The sequence below is a fragment of the Sciurus carolinensis genome, chromosome 3, assembly GCF_902686445.1.
Source record: "Sciurus carolinensis chromosome 3, mSciCar1.2, whole genome shotgun sequence".
Classification (NCBI taxonomy): Eukaryota; Metazoa; Chordata; class Mammalia; order Rodentia; family Sciuridae; genus Sciurus; species Sciurus carolinensis.
The window spans coordinates 145,524,659-145,551,665 of record NC_062215.1 but is presented as its reverse complement, the minus strand read 5'-3'; the positions used below and the strand labels follow the sequence as shown (position 1 = coordinate 145,551,665).

The 27,007-nt window shown below is 36.9% G+C and overlaps 1 protein-coding gene across 3 annotated transcripts in view; it reads right to left on the bottom strand.

The window, feature by feature from the left end:
- Window positions 1–27,007, bottom strand: part of Plcl1 (phospholipase C like 1 (inactive)) — a 350,580-nt gene that overhangs the window by 20,469 nt on the left and 303,104 nt on the right. For all 3 annotated transcript variants that reach the window (XM_047545124.1, XM_047545122.1, XM_047545123.1), the window contains exons 4-5: window positions 19,302–19,377; window positions 16,947–17,056 (exon numbers count right to left, since the gene is read on the bottom strand). In XM_047545124.1, the coding sequence (XP_047401080.1) occupies window positions 16,947–17,056; window positions 19,302–19,377 (186 nt within the window). The remainder of the gene's footprint in view (window positions 1–16,946; window positions 17,057–19,301; window positions 19,378–27,007) is intronic.

The following is a 27,007-nucleotide window of genomic DNA, read 5'->3' as shown; positions in this document are numbered from 1 at the left end:
CAGGCTCTTTCCTGACATAGCAGTTGCCACAGCTACAATTAAATAACTAATTATGCTGGTATGTTTCAACATCCGCATCTCCCATAGGAACATTGACTGTTTGTGTGCTGTGGCTGTTTCTGTTAAGTTCACAATGGTATCTGAACAGTTAGCACAGGACCTTTCCCAAAGCAAGGCTTCAAAGCGTTCTAGCCTAAGGAGAATATTTGAAAGAATGAAAGAATAAATCGGGTGCCACTGAATATATATTTTCCTCAGGGTAGAATTTCCCAGGGCCATGGCTGTCCACTTTGAGAAAAATCCCATTTTCCAACTTCTTAATTCTGGCAAGGAATGGTCAACTCACCCAATATTTAACTCATCCTTTTCTAACTAATACATTACCTTCTACCTTTTACTCAGGCCCTTTGTAACAAGAGATTTCTGGACAAAATTATCAAGGGACTGACCATCATGCTAATTTGTAATATTAGTGTCAGGTGGAATATAAACAGGTAAATCTGGGGAAAACAGGAGTCAGGAGAGTAAAAATAGGTATATTTGGTGGAAACAAGAGAGTGGATTCTAATCATACCATCAAGGAGACTGCCCACACTGAGAGCAAGTCATGGCCAAAGGTACCTGTACTTCACATTTTAGTTAAATTATACTTTTCAGTTAATGATCAAGACAAAATTGCGAGTTTTAATTCTGTTTTCCTGGTGGGTTTTGTATGAGGAAACTCAAACTTTAGCCTTCAGTCTTTCTCCTCCTGGGGCATCATATTAGTGTGAAGAGTGCCAACAATGGGGCAACTTAAGCAACAGAAATGTATTTTCTCACAATTCTGAAAGCTAGAAGTCTCCTATTAAGGTGTTAAGCAGAGTTGATTTCTTCAGAGGCTTCTCTCCTCAGTTTGCAGATGTCCCCTTCTTGTTGTGTCCTCACATGGTCTGTTCTCTGTGTGCACACATCCCTGGGGTCTTATACCGCCGCAGACTGAGATACTGAGAGTTATGACTACAACATATGAATTTGCAAGGGAGGGGGACGCCATCCAGCCCATCACAGTCAGCCATCCGTCTCAAGTTCACTTATTATCTGTATTCAACCACACCAGAAACCTCTGTGTTTAGAGTTTGGGGAATAGTTTGCCTATTGTACTGTGAATAACAAAACCTTCCTGCCATCTGGAAATGGGCATTGATCCCTCCAAGTTTATAGATTTGTAAATTTAGTAGCTTAATTATTATTACAAAGAATGACTTTACCATTGCTAATGTGCTTTTCATTCCTGTGTATGGAATAGCCATGGAACAGTGGTGCAGTCCTGGGTATGCTATGAACAGGGACACCAGGTCCAGGCTGCTAGTGTTTCAATCCTAACCCTCACCCTCATTAGCGAGTTGATCTTGTTAAAGATTAGTTACTACCTACCTTTATGTTCCTCAGTTTTCTTATGTATAAAACAAAAATATTATAGGACCTGCATCACATGGTTGCTTTTAGAATTAATTTATTAAGTATGAAGCACTTGGAACATCATCTGCAAAGGGTGAGTACTTTATAACTACTAGCTATTATTATTTGTTATAGTTGAAGTAATTCTATATTAAAAATATATTCCAAAAGAAAATCAAATGCCTCAATTTTAGTCAGGGATAATCTTGACCCCAGTGTTATATTAAATATTCTAATTTCTCTTAAAATATCTCTTTCTGGTGTGCTCAAGATTTTTTTCAATAATTCTATAAGTTATTGGATAAAAATAATGATGATCTTAAGATGAAATGATTATTATAAAAGTATAACTGAGTGTAAAGAGAGAAGTTTTGCCAGTTTGGGCTTAAAGGTATTCTAGGAAAGGAGTATTTTCCTAAAACATTTTCATATATTTAAAGCATGAAGTATATGATGAACTTTTGATAAATATTTAAAGAGTGACACTGATGAAAACAGTGATAATTCACAAAGAAAGGAAGGAACTCAAAGATAATGTTACCCAGATTTTCAAAAGAGATTATATAAAAAAACTCTTAAGTTTCAGTCACTTGTATTATTAATGATATTCAAAGCATACTGGAAAAGACAAAAAGCCTGAAGAGAATGAAAAGTATCTTTCTCCAATTCTCTTATGAGCAACTAAAGCAAAAGTGTCTAAAGTCTTATTGCACTGGGACAGTTTTTAATATTTTATAGGTTTATTCATATAAGTCAATTCAACAAACATGCCAAGCACGTAACAAGTGCTCTTTCTATTGTAATAAGAAAAATTAAGTGTGAGCACTACAATTGTAAAATATGAAATGGGGCCACCAAAAACTGCGTGTAACATGTACTCAGAATATTTGTGTATGTGTCCATACACATGCCCGACACTGCATGAACTAAGGAAAATGGAAAGAACAAAAGCCCTGATCTAGAGACCTGTGCAACTCTACAAAATAATCCTGAGAATAGTCAAAAGATGGCCACCAAGAGGAAGACAAAACAACAGTGGGCTTGGGCCTACTGACAGTAAAAGCTAAAATCAAAAGTCGAGTCCAGTGTACTTGGGAGCTTGCCTGTGCTCTGCAAAGACAAAATATCCTGGTAGGAAAAGATGAGACTGAATAAAAGAGGAGAAGAGTGAAAATTAAACTCCATAGAGGATAAAAAAATTTAAAAAGGAAAATAAGAATATAATGTCAACCCCATGAGAAGGTGGAGCTGCCAAGAATTGCAGCAACACCGGCACATAGGTATCCAATTGGTGGATGTTAAGAACAGACCCCGGAGTCACACAGATCAAAGTCTGCATCCTCCTCCACTGCTTACCAGTTAGTTATGTGCTCTTGAACAAATCTCACAGCTTCTGTAAGTCTCTCTTTTCTTATCTAAAGCTCAGCACTGTGCTCAGGCACAGTTCCAGCCTGCACAAGCTGGATTTTATATGAGAAAAAGACACAGGAACAGGTCATTATTATACAGTGAGTCAGGGTGGTGAACACAGGGATAGACTGTGTATTAGCTACAGGTATTACATAAAAAGGGGATTATTTGGTTCTTATAACAACAGGACATAGAAAAGTGACCCTAGAAAGGTAGCAATGCTGGACATGAGTGATACAGAGGAGCTGGTCAGGTGACTGAAAAGGGACTGAAGATCAGAATGGGCAAGAGCAGTACCTTTGAAGGAGTGGAATCATGGAACTGCTTGGCATTTTCCAAGAGATGGGACCCTGAGAGAGGGAAACCTGCACTGCAAAGGACCAGACTGTAAAGGCCTCATCATAGCCCCTTCCATTCAGGCCAAGCACTTAGATTTTTTTTCTTAGAGCTGAAGGACAAACATCAAATCCTTTCTCTCACTCAAATCTACTAGGGCTTGTTTACTTTTAATTCTCTTAAGTGTATTTAAGTATTTTTTCAGAGATTAAAAAGTTTCAATTAAATTTATCTTACAAGGAAGTTGTATTAGGCTAAAAAGGATTAGGTATTATTTTCCTGGTATCTTCTGTTTCTTCTATTGAGTCAAAACTGAAATGACTATGCCTTGTTGTCAAATCCGGTCCAACTGAGGACGGAACAGCAATAGTTGAAACCTTCCTCCTCTGACACACTGTGTTGCCAAGCTTCTGTACTGGGCTTCAATATACAAATAAATAACCAGTTCATGAGAAGACACACTGCCGCATGTCCTTTTGAAATTATTAAAGACTTTTCCCAAGGGTTAATCTTACAGGGAAAAATATCACTATATTACCAATAATTAATATCCATAGTTAAAGACACACAAAACTTGATGGACTAGGACTAGAGAAAGAAAAATGCTTAGACTAACAACTTTATGGCAGCTATATGACAAATCTAGAAGGCAACAGTGACATAGATTCAACTGAATGGCACCTGTGCACAGTCCACAAGGTAGCATGCACAACTCTGGTCAATTTAGGGATCAGATTGATAAACCTTTAACTGCAAAATAGAAATGGTGTAATGTGTAACCAAGAATTGTATAACCAAGAACTCTAAGAAGATCATATTGGTTATACTGATGTTTAATTTCAATGAAATTCACAAAGGCATATTATTAATTGCCAAGGTCAACTGTAGTTCAGGGATCCCTGTGAAAATTCCTCCTGTGTATCCTTGATCAAGGAACCAAAGGAATTGATACTTCCGGGAGCAGTTATCTAAAAAGTAAGGACAGTAGTAATCACTTCACTATTTGCTCTCTCTCCATCTAACCTAATGAGAATGTCTAGAACAAAATTATATTTCTAGAGATGAAAGTAATGATTTTTAAGGTGATGGCTATTAAGTAGAGGACGACAGAAATGATTCAGTCTGGTTGGAAGAACTGTGATTTAGTGGCAAAGAATGTGTTTTCCAGAATTTAGAATTAGAATTTCCACTCTGATGGTAATTACAAATTATATTGCATCTACATTTTTTCATTTTTCATGGTAACAACTGAGAATGATTTAGATAACCAAACTAGAGAAAAATGTCATTCTTCTAGTATTATCATTATCTACATTTATTATCACAGAGCTGACAAGTAGGGTTAAGAAATGGGTTGTTTAATATAAGAAACAGGCCTATGTTATAACATACCCATACTATATATACATGTGATTGTTCCTTTCAATGGCATTCTTCCTCTCCCAGGCTACAATGTATTACAGATAAAGGAGGGTGGGAAGGAAGTAGCTGTTTTTTCCCTTTCTGGTTTCAGATTACATGGAAAGACTCTTTGGGCTGACTCAGAGGATACACAATACACATTGTTAAGAATCTTTAGTTCCACTTACTCAGATTTAATACTATGACACAGTTACTACTTACACATACTTTTTCATACACAAGAATTCACATGCTGGCTTCATTTTTAGCAGTCTTAGATATGTTTCTTGATTGGTATCAAACCCATAATATGCAAGAGCCAGTTTCCTGCAACATGTGTAGTAAAAATAGAGAACCACCTGGAAGGTAACAGAATAAGAAAGTGGTGTGCAACAAGCCATATTTTGACCAGCAAACAAATTGTATGTAGCTCTTGAGTGTTTATAGGATTGTTCCAGCATATGTTGAAATTGCAACCAGCTAAGCAGTTTGAAGGAATAAACTACTGATTCAATAATGTACTACTAGAGGACACAATTAATTCTGAAACATTTAACTTTCTCTCACTACATATTTTTGCATTAAGAAAAAAAGTAAAGTCTAATTAAATCTGCAAAAACAAAACAAAAAAAATCACAGTGAAATAGATCCATATTTCTGACCCAAGGCAATTAGAATTTCCACTGAACCTCAGGATATCCCTTGAGGGTATGCAGTTGGGTTAATCAGTTTTCAGTCTCTGAGACAAAATAACTGAGATAAACAATTTAAAGAAGGAAAGATTTATTTTGGCTCATAATTTCAAAGGTTTCAGTTCATGGTCACTTGGCTTCATTGCTTTGGGTCTGAGACAGCACAGAACATCATAGCGGGAGAACATGATAGTGTTGCTACTCACATCGATGTGGCCAAGAAGGAGATAGAGACAGAGAGAGACAGATAGAGAGAAAGAGAGGGGCGGAGTTCTCAAATTCCCATGAAGGGCATGCCCCAGTGACCTCACCTCCTTCTATTAGGCCCCTCACCCTAAAGTTTCCACCCCCTCCCAATAGCACCACAGGCTGACTACCAAGCATTTTTTTTTTTTTTTTTTTTTTTTAATCAGTGCTGGGGATTGAACCCAGGGCCTTGTGCCTGCGAGGCAAGCACTCTACCAATTGAGTTATCTCCCCAGCCCACTACATGTGCATTTTTAGCACATGGGCTTTCAGGGACCATTTAAAATCCAAACCATAATGGTAGTATATTTTAAATATATATGAGAAAAGAATCCTTTAACACATTCTTCTGAGATCAGATTTGTTTGTAATTGATCAGGAACATTGCTTTGGCCCAAGAGATTGATACATTCCAGACAAAGGGATCCACAAATCACTTTTGTTCTAGTTGATTCATAATGCCAGCTGCTGAGTAGCAGACAACTGGGAAATGTAGCTGATTGAGGGATACCGCTGAGAAATCTGGATGGCAATCTTTTTTATCCTGGAATACACTGTAAAGTAATTTAAGAACTTTCCATCCCTGAGTATGATTGACTCAAAAGTCCATTGAGAATAGTATCTTTTAAATAAACATTCAAAGAGTTTAGCTATCTTTAGAACACATAGCTTTGCCTTGGCAGATTTACAAACCGAATCATGAAGGGTTGGTGTTTCACAGCATCATAAGGATTCTCCTCAGATAAAAAGAAACCTACTCTCTTTGTATCTGAAAGTGCAACTTAATGACTTTACAACCTTTCCATAAAATCATCTGACTATGCAAAAGTTTAAGACTCAAGTCTAAACTTGATCTGTGATCTGGAATCTTTTCTTCCAAAAGTTACCCTCTCTCAACCTTAATATGATGATTTGAATGATGATGTCTGTTTCTTACCTTATGCAAACAGCTTTCTAAACAGTTATGACTGAATTTTTTAATGAATCTAAATTTATTTTAAAATTCTGAGGGGATTTCTTTTTGAAAGAATCTTATAATTACTCTTTCATAAAACCATGGATTTTCCCTTCAAGGAAGTATTCAGTTCCTAGTAATTCTGATTTTTGATAAATAGGTACCTTCACTTACTATAAATGCTTAAGATAGCAATAGTATATGGAAAGCGATTACTAATAAAAAATTGTTTTGTAAGAAGTGAGTGACAAATCAAAGAAGAGAAAGGTTTATTTCCCAACCCATTACTATGAATATGCAATCTCATACATGATGGGTGTTTAAGTATACTGGATTTTCCTAAAATCAGGGAAGTCTAATTAAAATGGAAAATAACCACTTCTTGATTGAGGGAAAATTTCCTTCTGCCTATTAGGATCTTTCTAAATAGCTTTAAAAGAGAAACATCTAGTTGCATTAATTTTAACCCAAATCATCCTTTAGATATTTGCATTTATGCATATATACACATATACATATATATATATATACACACTATATAACATTTTACATACACACATTTACATACCTGTGTATGTTGAAATTACACTTTACCTGAGCCCTGTGTTCCTAGAAAACAGTGGCAGTTAAGAAATTCCCTCTCCCCACCAGTCTTTTGTTTTCTAGAAAACAACTTACTGCAAAGGGGCGCCTCCCACACAGGACTTGGCTGAGCATCAGGGTGCCTCCTGTGTTACCTGTGACAAGGCCAGACACAGACCCTCCAAATTCCCCTTCTAGCTCATAAGTAATTAGCTGAATTGTTTGTATCCACTAAGCAATCTGGATAAAATCCCTGCTACCTTGACTTGGGCTGGACTTTAGTTAAGCTTTTCTCTTCCTCTGAGGCCGCTGAAATTTGACCCACCCTCCATCTGGGCCAGCACCCAGTCTCTCATTAATGGCATTTCCCAAGAAAGGGCCTTCCTTAAGTAAGGATCAATTGGTGAATCACGCCACCCACTCTCCCATATGCAGTTCTTTCTAATCATCTTTGCCCCTCCCTATAAAAGAAAGATGTTTTCTGTTTCACCTTTGAGATGCTTGAGGATCTTGTGGTAGGAACATTCTAGCCCCACACTGCATAGCTCTCCTCCCCCTATTTCAATAGTATCATTCCCCTTATTACAATAATCCTTTTTAAAAGTATTTAAATATGGATTTGGTTTATTTGATTGTGTGTATGCGCGCACACTCACAAGTGTGTGTGTGTCACACGTACATATGCATACAGAGAAGTGAGCTCACTTTGCTCAGATTTGGGATAATAAGGCATGAAGACAGTAGATAGATGTGTCCCTGTTTCCCCCTGTTGAGTAACAAGGTCAGAAGAGGAGCTTATGTCTGTAAAACCTGAATATGAGATTAGAATGAAACAATTGTGTTATCAATGTTTTCTTTCGATTTATATCATTGTAGAAATAAATTAACTGGGAGTTACAATATCAAACTCACCCTAGCCTAAGAGTCTATGTGTAAAATCAGACTTTCTGTAAAGAAAGTTTTCCTAAGAGGAAATTGAGACCTTCAATAACCCCACAAGTTAGAGCCAAGGCCTCTGGTTTATGTTGCATCTATTCATTAGGATTCTGCCACTTTTGAATTATTCAGAATCATTATAAAAAGCAGCTTTCATCTGAAAAAAAAAAGTGTACCTCTGAGAGACACTAAATTTAGTTCTCCTGGAGATAAAATGAAGTGGTGTATGCTCCCATAATCATGTCAACAGCTAGGCTTTTATCTCTATTGTGCTCCTAGGCAGCACAGCTGGGATGCAGCCACCCAACACACAAATCTAGACACCACATAGCCAGCCTGCTCATAGCTACAAGCATTAACATATGATCTGATTCTCCTATATTGTGACTAGAGCTGTTTGAAATAATGTTTTAAACGTGTTGACCTTTTTGTTATTATAGATGCATTAATTGTACTTTTTTAAATAAAGAATTTTTCCACTTTTCAAATACTAATTCTACATTCTCTATCTCCATCTTTTTGGCTTTGAATTACAGAAATCTCTCAAAGACTAACTTTATAATATTATTATAATATTATTTTCTGCAACTATAAGCTGTCGAATGAATTTTATGGATTCACATGGACATAAAATGTTGCCAAAGATTATTTTTTAGAAGACAGGTGATTAAGTTAATTTGTAATTAATGATATGACCAGATTTGCTATTATAACAAATTAGCTATGGGGCTAATGAGTGATAATTAAATGAGTAAGACAGAAATTTTAAAACTCCCCAGACCATCTTTATTTTGATTTGTTTTCTTTTTCACTGTTACTTCCAGATTGTTTGGCAATCATCCTCAAGGACCAAGATACAAGGTAGGATTTTGCAGTCATGAAAAACTAAAGATATTTATTCTCAGCTTAACTAGAACTTTCTCATGGAAGACTTCCCAATCTCTCCAAATCCCACTGCACATTCTCATAGTGCTGGGCAATCTTTCCTTTAAGGCACATAGCAATGACAAATCTAACACACATTGTGTGATTAATAAAAAAATTGCCACTAGGCTGTCAGTTCCATGAGACCAGAGGACCATGTTTTATTCACTATTTCATACTCAGACCCAAAACCTGAATACAGTAGGGGTTTACAGATATATATACTGAATGGTTGAACTTGGTTTCACCAAAAATAAAATAAAACAAAAAAATTTTTAAATTATTGTTTACTAATTTACAGATTAGGAGCATCTTTTGAACTTTTTACCTCCTTATTTTTAGTGTTGAAGTGGAGATAAATCAATTTCTTGGGTTGGGAGAGAGGTTTTCATTGTGCACTTCTAAACACGTGTCTAGAAGTACCTCTTCAAACACCCAGTCCCAGAATAAATATATCAAACCTAGCTTGTAATATTCCAAGAATAGGTGCTGTGCCATCTAAATGTAAACTCCTCACTTCATACAGCCTAATAATTTTTCTTTGGTCTTAAGATAATGGTACCAACTCATTGAATAGGAAATTCAAGTTGTTTTTCTAGAATTGATACATCCATTCTCTCTCCTTTCACCACCTTCTTCCTGGTGATCTATGATGTGCATCATAAGGCAGCTGGTTAAGATCACAGATGAGTCTAGGACTTTCTAGGTTGAGTGGGTCAAAAACAGCTGCCCTTAGAATTGAACAGTTTTAGCTTCATTGTTAGTTTTCCCCTCCCAGTTGTATTCACCAGACCTTCCAACATGACAGATACTATAACTGTTTGACAAAATTTCAACATTGTTTTTATGAGAGGCAATTTTTTAAAAATTTTATTTAAAAATAAGTGTAGCCTACAAGAAGATGAAGACTAGATCAATATGCAACATTCCTTTCATTAGCTACTAGGCATATTTAATTAGAAATTTTTTAGGTTGGTAGGTAAATTTTGAGCAAGTAAATACACAGCTAGCTGTCTAGTTAGGTGAACAGACAATAGGTATGGCCTGATGTATCATTTACTTATGTGGTCTTTTCAATATAATTTGTTTTTCACTGCAGAGTACTTAACCTATGGAATTTAGCAGACTGCAATCTATATTTCCAGGGTAGACCTTTTTTGAATTGCAAATTGACTTTAACTATCAGAACCCCCACTTGTGTGGGTATTCTTAGTGCAGGGGAGCCTTGCAGAATGAATGCAAAAAAGATCATTTCGTTTGCCAAAATTCCAAACAGGATGGCAAGGGTAGATCATTCCATGTGCAAAGAGAAGTCTGGAAAGAAGAAGGTAGCAATGGAAGGGATTGCAATGGAAGACTGTACAGGAAAAGGAGACATTATTAGGGTCTTATGGTGCCATGGGTTAAAGAAAAATGTATCAAAGATGTTGGGAGCCTGCAGTAAAAGGGAGGATCTATAAGTAGAGAGATTCACACTATTGATAAGTTCAGGACCCACGTACTTTAAGCAAAAGAATATAGTCAGGCTATAGAAAATAGTTAATGAAAATAATATATTTCACTTAAATATCATATGTGCAGAGCTTTAAGGACTCTAGCATCACAAAGTCTGATCTCATTTTTAGTTAAGATAACCTAACCCCACAGAAGATAAGAGAATTTTAAAAGATTATATTATATACACTTAGCTGCAGATTTCTAGACTCATAGCCCATGCAATATGTTGTTCAATTTCCTTTATGACTAAACTCTTAGATAATTCTAAAATAAAACAAAAGGGAATTTATAATCCTAGTTTTTATTTTGTATGTATCCTTACAAAGTGTTTTCTTTGAACTTAGCAAGTTTTGCTTAAACCCCATGAACGGTCAACTCTCAAGGATGGTGACTAAGGGTTCTTCAAACTGTGTCCCTAAGGAAGCACCTTTCCTCCCGTGAACCTGTTCAAGGAAGTTGAAGAATTTACTTCACCTCCTATTTCTAAATCAGCTTGTTTGTTATTCAAAGGAAGAAGATTCCAAAACTCTCTTCCAAGAGCTCAGTTGATAAAGGACACATGAGGGGTCTAAGCAGCAGGATTGGCTGTGGAGGAGTGGGCACAGGAAGGAATACAAAGGGAGTGTGGACTTTGCTGAGCTGTTGCTGGAGGTGCAGCCTTAAACTTTCTCTATTTTATGAGGAAGTGGCGGCTGGCAACATCTGGACTAAAAGCCAGTGAACAGCAAAGCTGTCCAAGAGAAACAAGATGAGATAGGCTGGATTCTTGGGGGTCTAGAGTCTGATCCTCTGCTTTGGAATTTTTATTGTTTTCAATGGTGTCTTTCCAAGGGCTCAACTGTATCCATTTACTCAGGGGTGGTGAAGCTCAGGGAAGCAGATTCATGCTAGCAGAGCTCATGGGAGATAGACCAATAAAAAAGGAAATAATTGCTTCATTTATAGGTAAAAATGTGACTTCCAAGCAGATAGGACTAGTAAAATACCATCTCTTCCTCTGAGGTAATAGAAACATCAGGTGCAACAGAATGTCCACTATCCTGGATTCCTGAGTGTTCCTCACTGACATGTGACAGACATGCAGTACAAGCAAGAAATAAGCCATTGTTTTAAGAACTGAGATTTTCAGAGTTTTGTTACCCCAACAAAATCTAGCATATCCCTATTGATTCAGTATAGAGACAAAAAGAATTTTCCCGAGGTCACACAGCTACAAAGTGTCTAGATGTAGTCTATACTCTTAACCACTTTGTTTTATGTTTCTCAAGAATTGATAGTAATATCAATATTAAGAATAGCTTATTATTAATTCATTGTTGTCACTGGGCTTTATAAATTGCTGTTCTTCTCTGAATGATTTGGCTCAGGAGGAAACTCAGTCTTTCTCTAGCTTCTACTGCAATAGCCAGCAGCTGCCAGAGGCACTGCTGGAAAAGTTTTCAATGAACAACATGGACAGCACTGGACACGTTACTTATTTATTATACCCTCACAGCAATCCCTGGAAGCACAGTCGCCATGGCTGCCAGAAGAGCTTGGCTCAGCATCTAATGGAATGATTTAAAATATCTCTTGCCATTCAGTTGAGGGCAACCCCAGTCTCCCTCACTTGTTGTTCAGAGCTGGGTGGATGTTTCTCTTCATACTTCTCTTCCTGTTAGCTTATCATTTTGTTTCCTTCCTTCTCTTATCTCTCAACAACTGCAGATAATTTCAAATCTGTTAAAAAGTACATCACTACCATTACTATGGTGAAATTCATGCAATTTTCTTATGGGAAACTGCTGGGACCTGAAATTTGGGGATCTAGTGAGAGAATCTGCCTGGGTTGGGAATACAAGTACCCAAGGAAGAGAAATGAAAATCTTTAGCCCCTGCTACACTATTAAGCTAAAAGCAGGAAGATGGGCTAAAGCGGTGACAAAAAGTCAAAAAGTTGGGTGGAAAAGATTAGTCATATCTTTCAAACATAAATCTATAAAAGAGGCCCAGTTTTATGGCACACATAGGAATACATTAAATTATAAGCTGGAAATTCATCCAAGAAAAATACAAATAATACTTAATAGGAGTAACCCATGATAAAGTAATAGTTTTATTCATTTTTTAATTTACTATATGTCATTCAATTAGTAATCAATAAAGTTCATGATTCAGAAGGTTGTCACTTCTTAGCCCTTTTATTTCTTCTTTAATCTCCAGTGATCACCTATTTATAGTTTTTCCTTTATAATAAAATGCTTGCTGATTTTATTTCTTCATTACTTTTAGATAACTATACTGTACTTCCCCAGCCTGCTAAAATTGATTTCTTCATAAATTTTTAGAATGTAAAGATAATGGAATTTAGTTCCTTACAATAACCAATAGACCAAGTTGGAAAATATACATTAGGAAAGCTCACTCAAATTCTACTTTCATATTCTTTCTCATTTCAATTTTATAGCCATGGCAATCTTAAAATGAAGTTCTTTTTGTACTTAAAGAGTCAAATCACTCTGGATGGAGTCCAAAGCTTTAAATCAATTCTATTTTATAGCATAGTGTTTTTATCAGTAAAACAGTATAAATTTATATCTTTTGCAAGAGATTAGAACTCTCATGAGTGAAATACTTCCAAAATTAAAAATTATTTGACTATTTAACAATGTGTTGGCTATGTAACTGAAGTTGTAGTATCTCTTTTTAGAAACCCCAAAGAACAGGAAAATATCCCATTGTGATATTTTAATATTTTGTTAATAACAAAAGTGCTATGGTTGGAATGTTTGTGCCCCTCCAAATTTCATGTCAAAACTTAATTCCCAATGCAATGGTATTAAGAGGTAGGGCCTTTAGGAGGTGATCAGGCCATAAGGACTTGATGCTCATGGATGGAATTAGTATCGTAAAAAAAGTGTTGAGGGACCTAGCTAAGGCCTTTTTGTCCTTTATCCCCCTTCCTTTCCTTCTGACATGCGGCACAGCATTTGTCCCCCCCAGAGGACACAGTAACAAGTTACCATCCTAGAAGCAGATTTTATCACCTCCATAACTATGAGAAATAAATTTCTGTTTATAAATTACCCAGTCTCAGGTATTTTGTTATAGTAGCACCCAATAAATGAAGACCCAATACTTTTATCTGAAGGACACCATAGAGGAACGACAGATAGAAAGGACCGTTAATGTGTGGGGGTGAAAAGGGGTGGAGTTATCTTAGTTCAATGATTATATAGAAAGGTACTGGGGAATGAATCATTGAGATATGCTTCATCATATCATGCCAGGTGTACACGGAAGCTATTTACAAAGTTTAGTTTTGTAAAAAGAAAGAACAGAAGAAAATAACCATTACTTTTGGATATATGGCAAAAGTGTAGGGATATGCAAAGAATTTGCTAAGCAAATTCCTATTCTGGACTCATGTGTGGTACTAGAATATGAATTTAAAAAAAACACATGTATAAGAGCTTTCAGGGTCATCTTGATTTTAGCCTCTGTGCTAGATTCTAAGAGCTGATCTCTGGGAAAATTTAAACACTGTAATTATAATCCATTCATTGCCTTGTAGAGCAATTTTTCTTTCTTTCTGCAAATTTTTATCCAGCTTTCCAATCATTACTTGACATTAGATTATTATAATACTGAACTACAGAAAACATAAACTTAAGAATTTAGGTTTTAGTCTCAGTTCAATTTGCTCTAAAGTCAGTGTCCCATTTTCACCACTCCATGCTGCCAACCCACATTTCATGGAGGACACTTTTCTCTTTTTTTCTAGCTCTTCCCTTACTTGTTGGGAATTACACTAGAATTCAATATTTTTAGAAACCTGAACCCACAAATTAACCAGCATTGGTAAATTCATATTCCTTTCCAGGAGTGGAGAATACTTATTCTAACCATGTATAAGAAAATTTTTACAGTGAACAATGAGGAATTTTGTAGGTGAGACCTGCCATGTCCCCCTAATTTATACCATATCCTAATTTGGTGATGATGACTTACCAGGATGGTTATTCCTAATTTAACTAATTAAATCAAGTAAATCAATTCTAGAAAACTTAAAGAGACAGAGGGGGATTTGTTAAAAGACTTTGAGGAGCTCTGAAAGTCAGTAACAAGGCTAGAGAGCCAAGCAGGAGCTAAGTGTTCCAGATGTAGATAGAAGAAGTAAAGCAAGAGTCTTGCAGAGGAGCTGTCTCCTCAGCAGCACCACTGGAATAAAGTCTCCAGCCAAGCCCAGTCTCCTTTTTCTTAGCTAATAATTCAAATTCTGAGGAAGTCACCTATCCAGCTCTTAGGGAAAGGATACCTGAATAACAGACTCACTAAATTCAATGGTGGGAGAGGTACTGAAATATTTCCAGTGAAATATTCAAAGTTTGAAAAAGTCCACTACTTTTGCTTAAGTTTCTAAAATTCAAACTGAAAGACCAGCAGCTAGATAGCTTATGAGCTACAGTAACAGAGATTGTTTTTCAAAACCCTTAGAATGATTTGTATAGCATTTGCTCAGTCACATCTAGCGATCATCTCCTGTCACTAAACCAAACACACAAACCTACCTACCTCAGAACATTCTAAATGGGATTAAGTCAGAAGTTAAGAAAGAAACAATAATGACAACAAAAATCTTGTTCCTGCAATGGTCTTCCTTATTGGGAAAACAAAAAGTAATCACAAGTATATACACTGTCTAGTTTTGTGCACTGTGACCTAGATTTTTTTTATGTGTTATCTCATTTACTTTCTCATAAAATCCAGAATGTAGGTACTTTTACCATGCTCAGAGAAGTGCATCACTTGGCTGAAGTCTCACCATATCCAGGAATCCTCACCCAGAACCTGTATTCACCACTGCACTGGCCGCATAGACAAATGCATTCTTTTAGAGGGGAGCCACAGGGCTGTGGCTTAACCCTGGGCATGAGTTACAAATCTCAGCTATGCCATCTACTAGCTATGCGACTCCAAGCAAGAAGCTTAAACGTCTCTAAGCCTTGATATTCTCCTTCGTGAGATGAGGAGAGTCATATCAGGGTCCTCATGCACTGTTGCAAGGTCACACCATACTGCAAAAGGGGAAATGTATATAAAGTGGCTGGCCTTGAATGCTGGTCACATAGGAAGTACTGAATAGTTAATGGTTCTTACTAGTCTCTCTCTCCTTGCAGGTTAGTACTGGAGGTCTGTGTAATATTCCTCACACTTGTGTCCCTAACACCTTTCTTAGTGATTGGTGCATTAAAAAGCCCAAATTGCTGAACAGAAAGTCTTCTGTATCAGATTTAGGTTGTCATGTTATACTCTGGGGTCATAATAAACTCCTTTTTTCATACTAAAGTCCTCTTTTCATCTCTGCCCCTTGAGCAAATAATGCCTGTGTTCCCCAAAGCCCTCAGACTGCCAACTTCATGAGGTCAGGATCTGCATCTCTTTTGTTCTCCATGTATTCCCAGTGCCTACCGTAGAGTTCAGGACACAGTTAGAGTTTAATGAATACACATGGTTTTAATTTTGAAGAGACATGTATGTAATATATCTTACAGTATGTGTAACATGTGTGTGTATCTACCTTGTATGTGTAATATATCTTACAGTTCACCTAGCACATTTGCATAAACATGTGCAGCATCTCTGCAGAGCATGTTAATGTCACAAGCTCTGGAACCAGACTGCCTAAGTTCAAAACCCAGCTCCACTATTTACTAGCTGAATGACTTTGGGTAAGATATGTGAACTTTCAATACCTCAGTTTTCTTACCTGTAAAATGAGAATAACAATAATATGGAATTATTGTATTAAATTGTTAATTCATATTAATCTCATAAAATAGCACTTGACACATAAGCAATTCTTTACGTGTCAGCAATTATTAATTTTGTTTGCAGTTATTTTTTTCCCATCACTCTGTCAAGGATAAATAATTCTGACTACCTAAATCGTTTCTCCTTTCATGTAAGAAAACATAAAAAGTGGTATCTTTACTCAAAAATTCTGAAATTAATTTACAGCAGAGAACAAATCATAATCTCAAGAAACTGACTATCCCAAAACTACCTGAAGGAAGAAATGTATTTAGAGTAACTGTCCTTAAAGTAAAAATCCTAAATGGTTGCAGATATTCTGTAGTGCAGTCTCTTTCAAATCACTTTTGTTGGAAACTTCCTAGCAGCATTTGGCATTATTCTTTCCACACAACAAGAAGAACAGCCATATTGACTTGAACAGAAATGTTTGAATGAGTAAACACGCACACACACACACACACACACACACACACTACCACCACCATCACTACCATCAGGCAATGGAATTAGGTCTCACACACAAGCTGTCCTCTGTCTCATTGCCCTAGTAAGGTAAAAAGCAGGTGCATCTCAGGATGTATCTCTACATGTCTTAGAGCATGAACTTGATGATCAGGCCACACATTACTTAAAAATCCAAATCATCATATTTAACCATTGATCCATCTCTCCACCTTGCAGAGAAGAGGAGGGAAATAAAGGCAAAGTGGGCAAGAGAGCGTTCCATCTACCTTTAATACCGTGATGTTCCAAGCAAAGCTCTCAGTAGCCTTGTTGAGTTTTCTTCCTTTCAAACCTTCCTTTGCCCCCAGGTTATGAAGCTCTTCATGGAACTCCATCCCTTTGAAAAAAGAGTGCATAAGAAATCATAGGGCAAATTCAGAAAAATAAACATCTTATAAAAAATATGATCACTAAAATATAGTTTCACATTTCTGTCCTCTCAGAATTTCTAAATCTCCAAACTGAATTCTCCTTCCCATATATTCATCATCAAATGGCTCTCCATGGAGGAAAACTATCAATAGTCAATACAGGCTGAATTACATTTTAAATAGCCGGGAACCATAGATTAAAACATAAGAACTTAAGCAGAAATTCTTCCAACAGGTTCCATTGACTTTGTGGATGGTTTTTGTGTGGAATGATGTGATGTGTGATGGCAGCTATCTGTGAAGGGTGATGGCCTATATCTTCCTTTTCTTTGTAAGTCAGTTCTATGGCTTCAAAGCAGGCCCTGCAACCCATGTGATAATAATCAGTAATTAGTCAATGTCGACTAAAACTAAAAAGACATTTTTAAAAATACTATTCCTGGAATCACTCAAGTGTTTCAGATTTGGGAATAGCCTTAAAGTATTTTAGTTCTACCATTAAGTCAAATTTGAATACCATTCTGATAAAATTAGAATAACTGATTAAGTATTATTTATAAATATTGGCTTAGTACTAATTTTAAAAAGCAAAAATTGCTTTACTAGTTTAACTTTATTTCAATAATTCAAGTCAAATTTCTATTTTTGTATGAAATTTCAATTAACACAAAAAATTTAAATACCATGAAAAACATCACCATCATCTGTTTCTATAGCCTTTGTCTTAGCACCTCAGGGATGAGAATCACATTCTCTCACGGACAGCTTGTTCCATCTTTGGAGAGCTGGGCCTGATATTGACTGAGGCAAAATCTTCTTCCCTGGAATGCCTCAGTGCTAGCTAAATCCAGACCAACAATTTCTAATCGCTTTCCATAGTGTAGCCCTTTAGATACTTAAAGGAGGATGTTAGGGGCGGGGGGAACCCTCAAATTCTCTCCTCACCAGAATGTATTCTAACACATTTCAACTAACTTCCAGGCAGGACCACTGCACAGCTCAGCTTCCCAGAACTGAGCAGTGTGGACACTCCTACATCCAGAAGTGGACACTGTACTCAGAGTGGGCTTGAAGAGTCCACACTGGGTAGGGATTTTCCACCATTCTTCTGAATCGAGTTACAGTACTTGTATTAATGTAGTCTAGAACAACATTAACTTTCCTGGTGCTGACATCACAAACATGACTCTTAACAAAAAGTATGAACATGGAGCCTGGCTGACATTTTGGCTCCACTTACTGGCTATGGTAGTTTGAGCAGGTTCCTAAAACTCATTGGGCTTCAATTTCTTTACTGGTGAGGCAGTGACAAGAAGAGGGTTTATCTCATGGCATTGTGGTGAAGAAAAATAGGTCCATACATATAAAGCTTTCCAAGAGTACTGGCATTATATAAGTATTGGGTTTTATTTTTGCATTTCCTGTCAACTGAACCATCTCAGCCTGCTAGTCAGTCAGTGAAGAAAACCATTTTTAAAATCTGGAATTGGTTCCAAGGTCAGCCCCACCATGTGTTGATATAGGATCTTGAATCACTCACTCAGTCTCCCAGAATCTCAGGTGCCTCATCTATAAGCTGGAGATAATGAGGACTACCTTCCAGAATTGTTAGGAGGACTAAGATAGTGTACGTGTTTAGCATATCAGATGCATATTTATAAAGCAACTGTCTGCTGTCATCTTCCTCACCATAATTATTATTGTGTCTGTGGAGAGAAGAGCACATGGGTCCAAGAAATAAAAGCACAGGGTACAGATGAAGATGAATGTAAATAAAGGTGTATGCTCACAGATGTGTGACCCCTCCCATCCCTAAAGAAAGAAAGAACAAGTGTAAAATGAGGACTGGGAAATGGGGCAAACACCTAGAAGATTAATAGGGTTGTGGCTCAAACCAGAAAAATAAAGTGGGTTGGAAGGGGTCACATGGAATCCTACCTTCCGTACCTCTAATAAAAGACTTTATTAGACTTCCAAATCACAAAAGTGAACTTAGAAACCCTTGTCTTTCTATATATCTTCAGACACTACCACCCCCACATGCACAAATACAACCATCCAAATTTCTTCTCTAGTAAACAAAAACTTAAATGTAACATAAAGTATAAACAATACCATAAAATATTTGAATTTTAGGAGAAAGTACAGAAACTTTAAAATATTCTGCAAAGAATTATCATTATGGGTTTAAACATAATAGAAAAAAATTACCTGCTTTCTGACATTGTACAATCTTTTCATGGACTGTGTCTGCCATTTCTATGAGAAACCGGCTCTCTTGAATCATCTATCACAAAACAGACAACAAAAAGGTGGTTGTCAGAAATCTTAAACTGGTTCATTGGGAAGGTGACATACAGAGAGATCTGTGAGATAACATCCAGTAATGGGGAGCCATGACCTCAACCATAAGAGATGGGAGAGAGAAGGACATTTCTGTCTCAGCCCCCAACCATTCTGAGGTAGCAGTCATTCTTCCTACAATTGCTCCATTTGTATAACATGCCAGGCACAGAGTGGGTGCCAAATAAGTAATTGTTGAATAAATGCATATACATTCTTTAAGTCCCAGGTCAACTTCATGAACGTCTCTGATTCCACTGGCTTGCCTCAAAGGTTACTGCAACATCAAGGCAAGTGGTATTGAGACAGTAGCATGAGAACCAGAATACAGAATAACCTAGGGATGAACTCTAGGGCTTCGGAATGCATCAGCGAGGCCGCCAACTTAGATTTTCATGTCGCAAGACAGGGGAGTTCTGGTTCTCTCCCTAGTGAGGTTCTGCAGTAAGAATGAGGAATGGGTCAGATTTTAGAGTGAGGTGCTCAATAGAGCTTGCAGACAGTAACCCTGAGATGGTTATCTTTGCCCCCTATATTTGTGTAGAAAGCAATATGTCCAAGACGTTATTATACAATAAATACCTCTTCATATCATATATTTACTTAACAAATACCTATTGAGCAGCCACAGTGGGCTCAAGGGGTATAGTGCACTGAGGACAAAAAAGGTCTCAGCTCATGGTCCAACAGATAAAGTCTATTTAAATGAATGAATAAAAGATTATGAGAAATAATTCAAACAAAATTCAATTACTCATTTTACTTGTGTATTCTCTGCCAGAAGCAATGACTTGTTTGGCTATCAACATCATAAAACTAGATACCTGTTAAGGTCTAGACTGAGCAGAACTTTTAAACTGCATTAACTCTTTCAACTCCCAAGAGGAACAGGACACGTGTGAACAACAATTTATCAAATGGCCAACGGTAGCCTAAATTATTGTAGCTTCCAAGTGAAAGGAATTTAAAGACAGAAGAAAATTTAATATGAAGGCAATCTGATTTCATTTTTTTCAACATCTACCATGGAACATCATGTGGATGAATTTTTATTTTCAAGAGTTATCAGATGTTTGGATCAGCCAAGTAGCAGACAAAGGTTTTCATGAATTTCAGGCAAGAGAAATATTCAAAAGTAATAGACAAATTCTGTTTACATAAATCAAATATATTGCCATCATAGTTTGGATCTAAAATGTCCCCCAGAGACCTTTGTGTTAAAAATTTGATCCCTAGGAAGTCAATACAGTTTTTATTGCTATCAAGCACCCACACCAGAGGCCTGTAAGCAATGGGTCCACCTAATCATGGACTGGAACTTTTAAAACCATGAGCCAAAATAAACTTTTCCTCTTCATAAGTTGATAGTCTTAAGTATTTGTTATAGTAATCAGAAACCTGCCTATCACAATTATACATTTTAAAAATTTGGATTTTAAAGATAAAGGAATCTTAAATATCATAATCACTTCCTGTGTTTTATAGAAAAAAGAAACTAAGACAGGTTAAAAGTTGTGTCAAAATAAATAGACAATTAGTGATCGAACTGGAATTAGAATCCAAGTTTCCTGGCATCCAAACTATTTTCATTTTAAAATGCCATCTTTTGGATTTTGCCAGGTCTTGCCATGCCCCCTTGAGGGTGCACAGACTTGCACACACAAGCTGCCTTTTGAGTCTGAAATGTAGAGTTCCAAAGACACCTGGTCAAGAGTATTGGAACAAACATGAGGACATACATGTAACCAATCCATATCAATCAGACCCAAATCTGTCTTTAAAAAAAAACTTTAAAAAGAATAATTGATAATTCCCTTTAATAGCATATTGACTAAGCTTGCATCCATTTCTCTTGGTTTTTCTCTCAGAAGAGAAAACGTGGCACTGTTCTCTAGTAAAAAGCCCTTTAGTTACTGATTGACGACCAGTTTGTTTTCTTTGTAGAATTTAAGTATCTCCTTGCTGTCAACTATAAGAGGAATATACTTCCTGCCTCCCCAAATGCTTCTTGTTACCAACAAGAGAAGGAAGTTAGCTCTTCACCACAGCTAACTCTACTATCTAGCCTTTCAATCCCATCTCCTTGCTTCTCCTGGAAACCCATTCTAAATGACTCCCTCTTTCCTTCATCTACAGTTTCTCCGCTCACTTCTTCCCTTCTGCATACATCATCTCTTACTTTTAAAATGACAAACAATAGCAGAATATTATATTGGCCTTGAGTAAGTGTTTTCTTCTTCCCTTAAGAAATTAGCCCTGCTCATTGCTGTGACCCCATGCAGGACTCCACCAACACTCTTAGGGTTTGACCTCATCTCATCAGCAGTTGCTTCCTGGCCAATTCTCAGTCCTCACTCTCTCCCACTCAGCAGTTAAAACGTCTGATCAGTCTTCCTTCTGGAATTCTCTGATCCTAATTCTTTTTCTATTTTGCTCTTTCCCCATCTCCTGTATTGTTTCCTTTTCATATTCACATGTATAGGAATCCTCCAAGTCATTTTGGCCTCAGTTCTCTACTCTTTCCCTTCTCTGTTCTCTCTCCTCTGGGTGATATCATCCATTCTAGAGCTATCAAATGTTCTGCACACATGTATCATGGCACTTTAAAGCCAATGTCTCCAACCCTGACCTGTCTCCCTAGATTCTAATGTTCTACCACACTGCTTCCAAAGGAAGAGAGGTGCTTTGATCCTAGGGCAGAAAGTGGGGGACATAACATGGTTCACTGGGGTTTGAGATGAGACAATGAGGACTTTTATTCACATTTATTTTATTTATAAAAGTTAAAAAGAAATTGAGCTTTGCAGATTAATTCTGGCCACCTTGCTAAATCATGGCCATGTGTTTCTAATTATGGCAAGTGAGGCATAATGAGAAAAGAAGGCAACTGCACACTGGAGAAGGGTGATAGCAAGCACTTGTATTAGGTCCTTCCAGAGTACCTCAACTTACAGCCTGGAAAGCAAGTACCACTTATATTATCTTGTTCTGAATAAAGTAAGCTCTTCCGGTGTGGGTTCATGTAAAGAAAATGAGGTTAACAACACAAGCACAAATAAACAACACCTTACACTACACCCACCATGACTTCTTCCTCAGTCACCCTATGAGATGAGAACAGTGAGTTTGATCAGATCTCAGATCCCATTGGGGGGGCACCAAGAGTTTTATTATTTATAAAGAAGTGAAAACATTTTTAAATTCCATGGCAGTTTCTACTTTGGATATGTTTTATTTTATATATATCAGTGTTTCAGTATGTACATATAGTTCATGAGTAAGTATATTCTTAAAATATTTTTACTGAAAAGCTGGCTCTGCTAAGTACTCTGCCTGCCTCTCCAGATCCACTCTCATTTGTGCTCTGTTCTGGGGAGGTTGTTCTTTATGGGTGGCATCAAACAGGCTCCCTTGCCATCTGCCTTCCATTGGAGATCAGTCAATGGAACCACCAACAAGGAGTCAAGGGCAGAAGGCAGGAGAAGAGTGGGTTCAGAGAAGTGACTTACTCCGTGTCTCCCTGCTGGGCTGTGGTTTGAGAACTTCCTCTACAAGTTCTCAGCTCCTGACAGGTGCAGGTGCAGACATCTGAGGGCCAGTAACGGTTACCCACCCAGCCCCTTTTAGTCCTAGAGATGATGGCTCTCCACCTGCTAACCCTTGGGTACATTCAAACTACTGATGGTTCCCTATCCCAGCCCAACTTTTATAAACAGTCCATCTGAGTCTTTTAATCATCCTTTTTGAGTATGTTATTTGCTGAGAGCCTGATATGGTACTTAACCAAAACCCTGGAGCTGCCTAGGCTACTAGACACCTATAATTGTTTTATTATTTATAAATGAGACCCCCAGGTTCACACCTCAACATCCTCTGTCAGCATCTTTCCTGCAGGTGAGCCCCCACATCCTGTCAGTAACCAAGTCTTGTCCATCCTACCACCTCCAGCCCTGTGCTTCCTTCCTTACTTTCAACTCAAGCCCTTGCTCCTACTCCCTGATCCAGTTGTATCTTTCAAACTCGAATTGTCTTTCTAGAGATAGCCAAATGCCACCTTTAAAAATATTTTTCTGCTCCATTTCATTTTTCCCTCCTTTCCACTCCCATAACTCCCCTTCCCAACACACACACAAATATCCCCTATCTCCAAATTCTCACAAAACTCCCTTTGCAATGTGCAGAGGTTAGTTTGAATGCCTGCTCAGCTAACTGGCAGGTTCTGGACCTTCCCACCTCACTCCTTCCTAAATACCATTTCCAGAAAATCATCTTACAAAACCACAGTGCCAATTAATTCCTGGTTTTATCATTTTCTGCCTTGTTTGTTGAATGAAGGAAAATTTGTCTGTTCCAGAGTTTGCATCTCTCTGAGCTCCAGGCCCATTTGCCTCAGAGCCTTCCCTCCTGTTGGTTCCCCAGTTCCTCTAGGTCCCAGTTGCCTGATGAATTACACTTTCCTAAATGTACTCTGTTGGCTGCTCCTTCCACACATTCTATAAGGGAAAACTTCCCTAGACAAGTCTCCTGGTCAAAATCCTACCAGATCTGAAAGCTCACTTCAGCACCCCTCCCTCCCTTGCTTTCCTGATTTCCCCTTCTCTCCCCTTGTCACCTCCAAATTTTCAGCATATTCTTTTTTTTTTTAAATCTGTTCAAAATAAATAATTTTAAAAAAGAAAACAAATCTGTTCACAGGATTTCTTATTTTCTACCTTGAATCATAATTTATTACTTACCTTTTTGATATTCTACAGCCTCACTTCTTCAGCAAACTGTAATTCTAGTAGAAAAAGACCCAATATCATTTACCTTTGTGTCCCCAGATCCTTCATGTGTATAATCACATTTTTTCTAGTTTACTTTCATGATACTTATTTCTTCTCACTCTCTACTACCCACATATATATGCACAACAAAAGATTTTATTACTGATCACTTCTCAAACCTGTAATTGCCTTTCTGAATATTTAAAAAATTTAAAATACTTTTTTTAGTTGTAGGTGGACATCATACCTTAATTTTTTTATTTTAATGTGGTGCTGAGGAGGGAACCCAGTGCCTCACACATGCTAGGCAAACGCTATACTACTGAGTCATGGCTCCAGTCCAGTGAATTTTAATCTCTTTTTGTGTCTAGGTTTCTCCATTCTTTTCCTCCCAAATCTTTTCCACTTTTCTGTAATATATATAAGATCTTAATTCCCTTTTAAACTGAGTCCTGAAAGATAAACATAAACCTAATGAGATTACCCTATAGAAAATACAATACTGAAGTATTAGAAAATAAAATAAATGTTAAAACCTCATTTTTTATTCTAGGTAAAATAAATTCAAGACCAAAACATATAATAAACCCTATAGTTCAAGAAAGTATTTGTTAACCCCATAGTGTAAGAAATTTCTCTTTTCTCCATTTTCTAAATAGATCACTTCATAAAGAGATAGCCCAGTGTGATTTCACCTTTCAAAACAAAGAAACTTCCCTTTGAGATTCCTCAGCAGACTACCTGCAGTCTTGTAGTAATAAAGGTATAAAAGGACCAAATTATACCCTAAAACACCTCATCATAATATTCTCAGAACTTAAAATCACTGCTTCGTGAACTGTTCTCACTAGAGCATTTGATCTTCCTTATGATGACTACTTCCATTATATGTAGGATAATTTTATTCTAATTATTTTCTACAGTCAGTTTTCAATTATTAGTAATTATAGAGAAAACTAATAAGATGGATGATTGAAATATACCAATAATTCCAAACTGCATTTAAGACAACAATTTCAAACTTTCCTTCCAACCAACTAATTTATCTAGGTTATTAGGGAAAAAAATGGCTGATTTGAGTTTCATTTCCTTTCTATTTCTCTGATACTTTCGGAAACACTGATTGGCATATCTGATGTCTCAGCCTGAGCTCTCAGTTGCTTTTGCCTGTTGTTATAACACAAAGAGCTTCTCTTTGGTTCTGTCACATGGATCTCATTTCCTTGCCACTCTTTGTATCTAAAAGAACAGAGTACTTACCCAGATAAGGTTGGCATTACTTTATGTGTTAAATGTGTCCTAAGCAGAGGTGTGTGGGAGACAGTAATGTTTACTCAGATATGGATTAAATTGTCTAATTTGTATTAAAAATAAACTGTCCTTTCAGCTCTTCCAGTAAGGAGTTTAATTTCCCAGAATCAATGTAACTAGTAATACTGAAAAAAAAAAAAAATAGCTTTTATCCTTTCAGAATCCAGAACTTTCCACAGATTCCAACTTTTTCCTGGATTATATCTAAATTCCTAGATCCATAGAGCTTTCTATTCAGAAGCCAGCTAAAAGACAGTCTATCATGGACAATCCCATTTCACAGATATATTAAAAACAGAACTGAAAGTTAACTTGACCAAATCCCAAAGCCACAGAACTAGAAAAGTAATTTAGTCTAGAATCCAGGCATTTTTGAGGGGCAGACCCAAGCTTATAAGTTTTTCTGTGATACCAGTATTACACTGAAGTGTAGAGTTCCTATTACTGGTCCAAGTTGGTGATAAACATTTAATAAAGTAGCATCCCTTAACTAAAGTATCATGAAAATAATTTTTTGGAGGGCTGGAACTGCTTTTTCCTCCAAGTCTCATTCAGAACACATATACAACATTGTAAACATTATTCCTATGAAATGCAGTGAGAAATATACATAATGTGCATCCACTGCTTTTCCAGGAAGGAGTCAGAAACCTTGTAAAAGGCTACTGATTGAGAATATGTGAGTCAGTACAAAGTTAATCTACTCCAGCATCTTTATTCTCTTCTCTTAAGACCTGAAATGACCAATCTATCTCTTACCTTCCTTCTAATCAAAACACTGTGTTGTAGTTCATTGGTTCTTCAGTGGTTCATCTGCCCACATTGTTGAAAATAAGACTTGAATTTTATTAAACTTGGTACATTTGTAAATCAGATTGCTGTTACCTGTATATTTGTTAACTAGAATGGAGATGATTTCCTTTAATTTTTTAATTCCTTAAATATTTTAAAAGAAACAGATAAAAGCATAATTAATAGATTGGCATATTTTGTTTATAAGAAATCAACCCTGTCAAGATGGTTAGCTTTCTGTGAAACAAAAACAAAGTCAGAATATTTGCAAGCTAACTGGAAGTCCACTGTCGTTGGTGTTTGCAACGAAGCACCCTCTGTCCTGGGACTGCCCCCATGTCACATTTCCATGCCTGATTTATGGTGGCACAGGACAAGAAAACTCACACAGAGTAAGCCAAAGGACATTTGTCTCCACATTCGTGATGGTGACAGGATCTACTGCAGTGAGCTGCTTTCTGCATAAAGAAATCCATTTTACCTTTTTTTTCCCCCTCTCCAGTTGTTTCCCAGTTATCAGAAATCATTAGAAATGTTTGTTTTTATCCAACTGTCATTACAATTCAGCTCATTCACAAAAATTGCCAAACAGCTGAGCTTTCATGACCCTTCTCCAGAATTTTCAGGCTAATCTGACTACCTTATGGCCTTTAACTAAAAGTTAAAGAACTTGCAAGAACTTGAAGATTTGGGAATGCGGAGTCA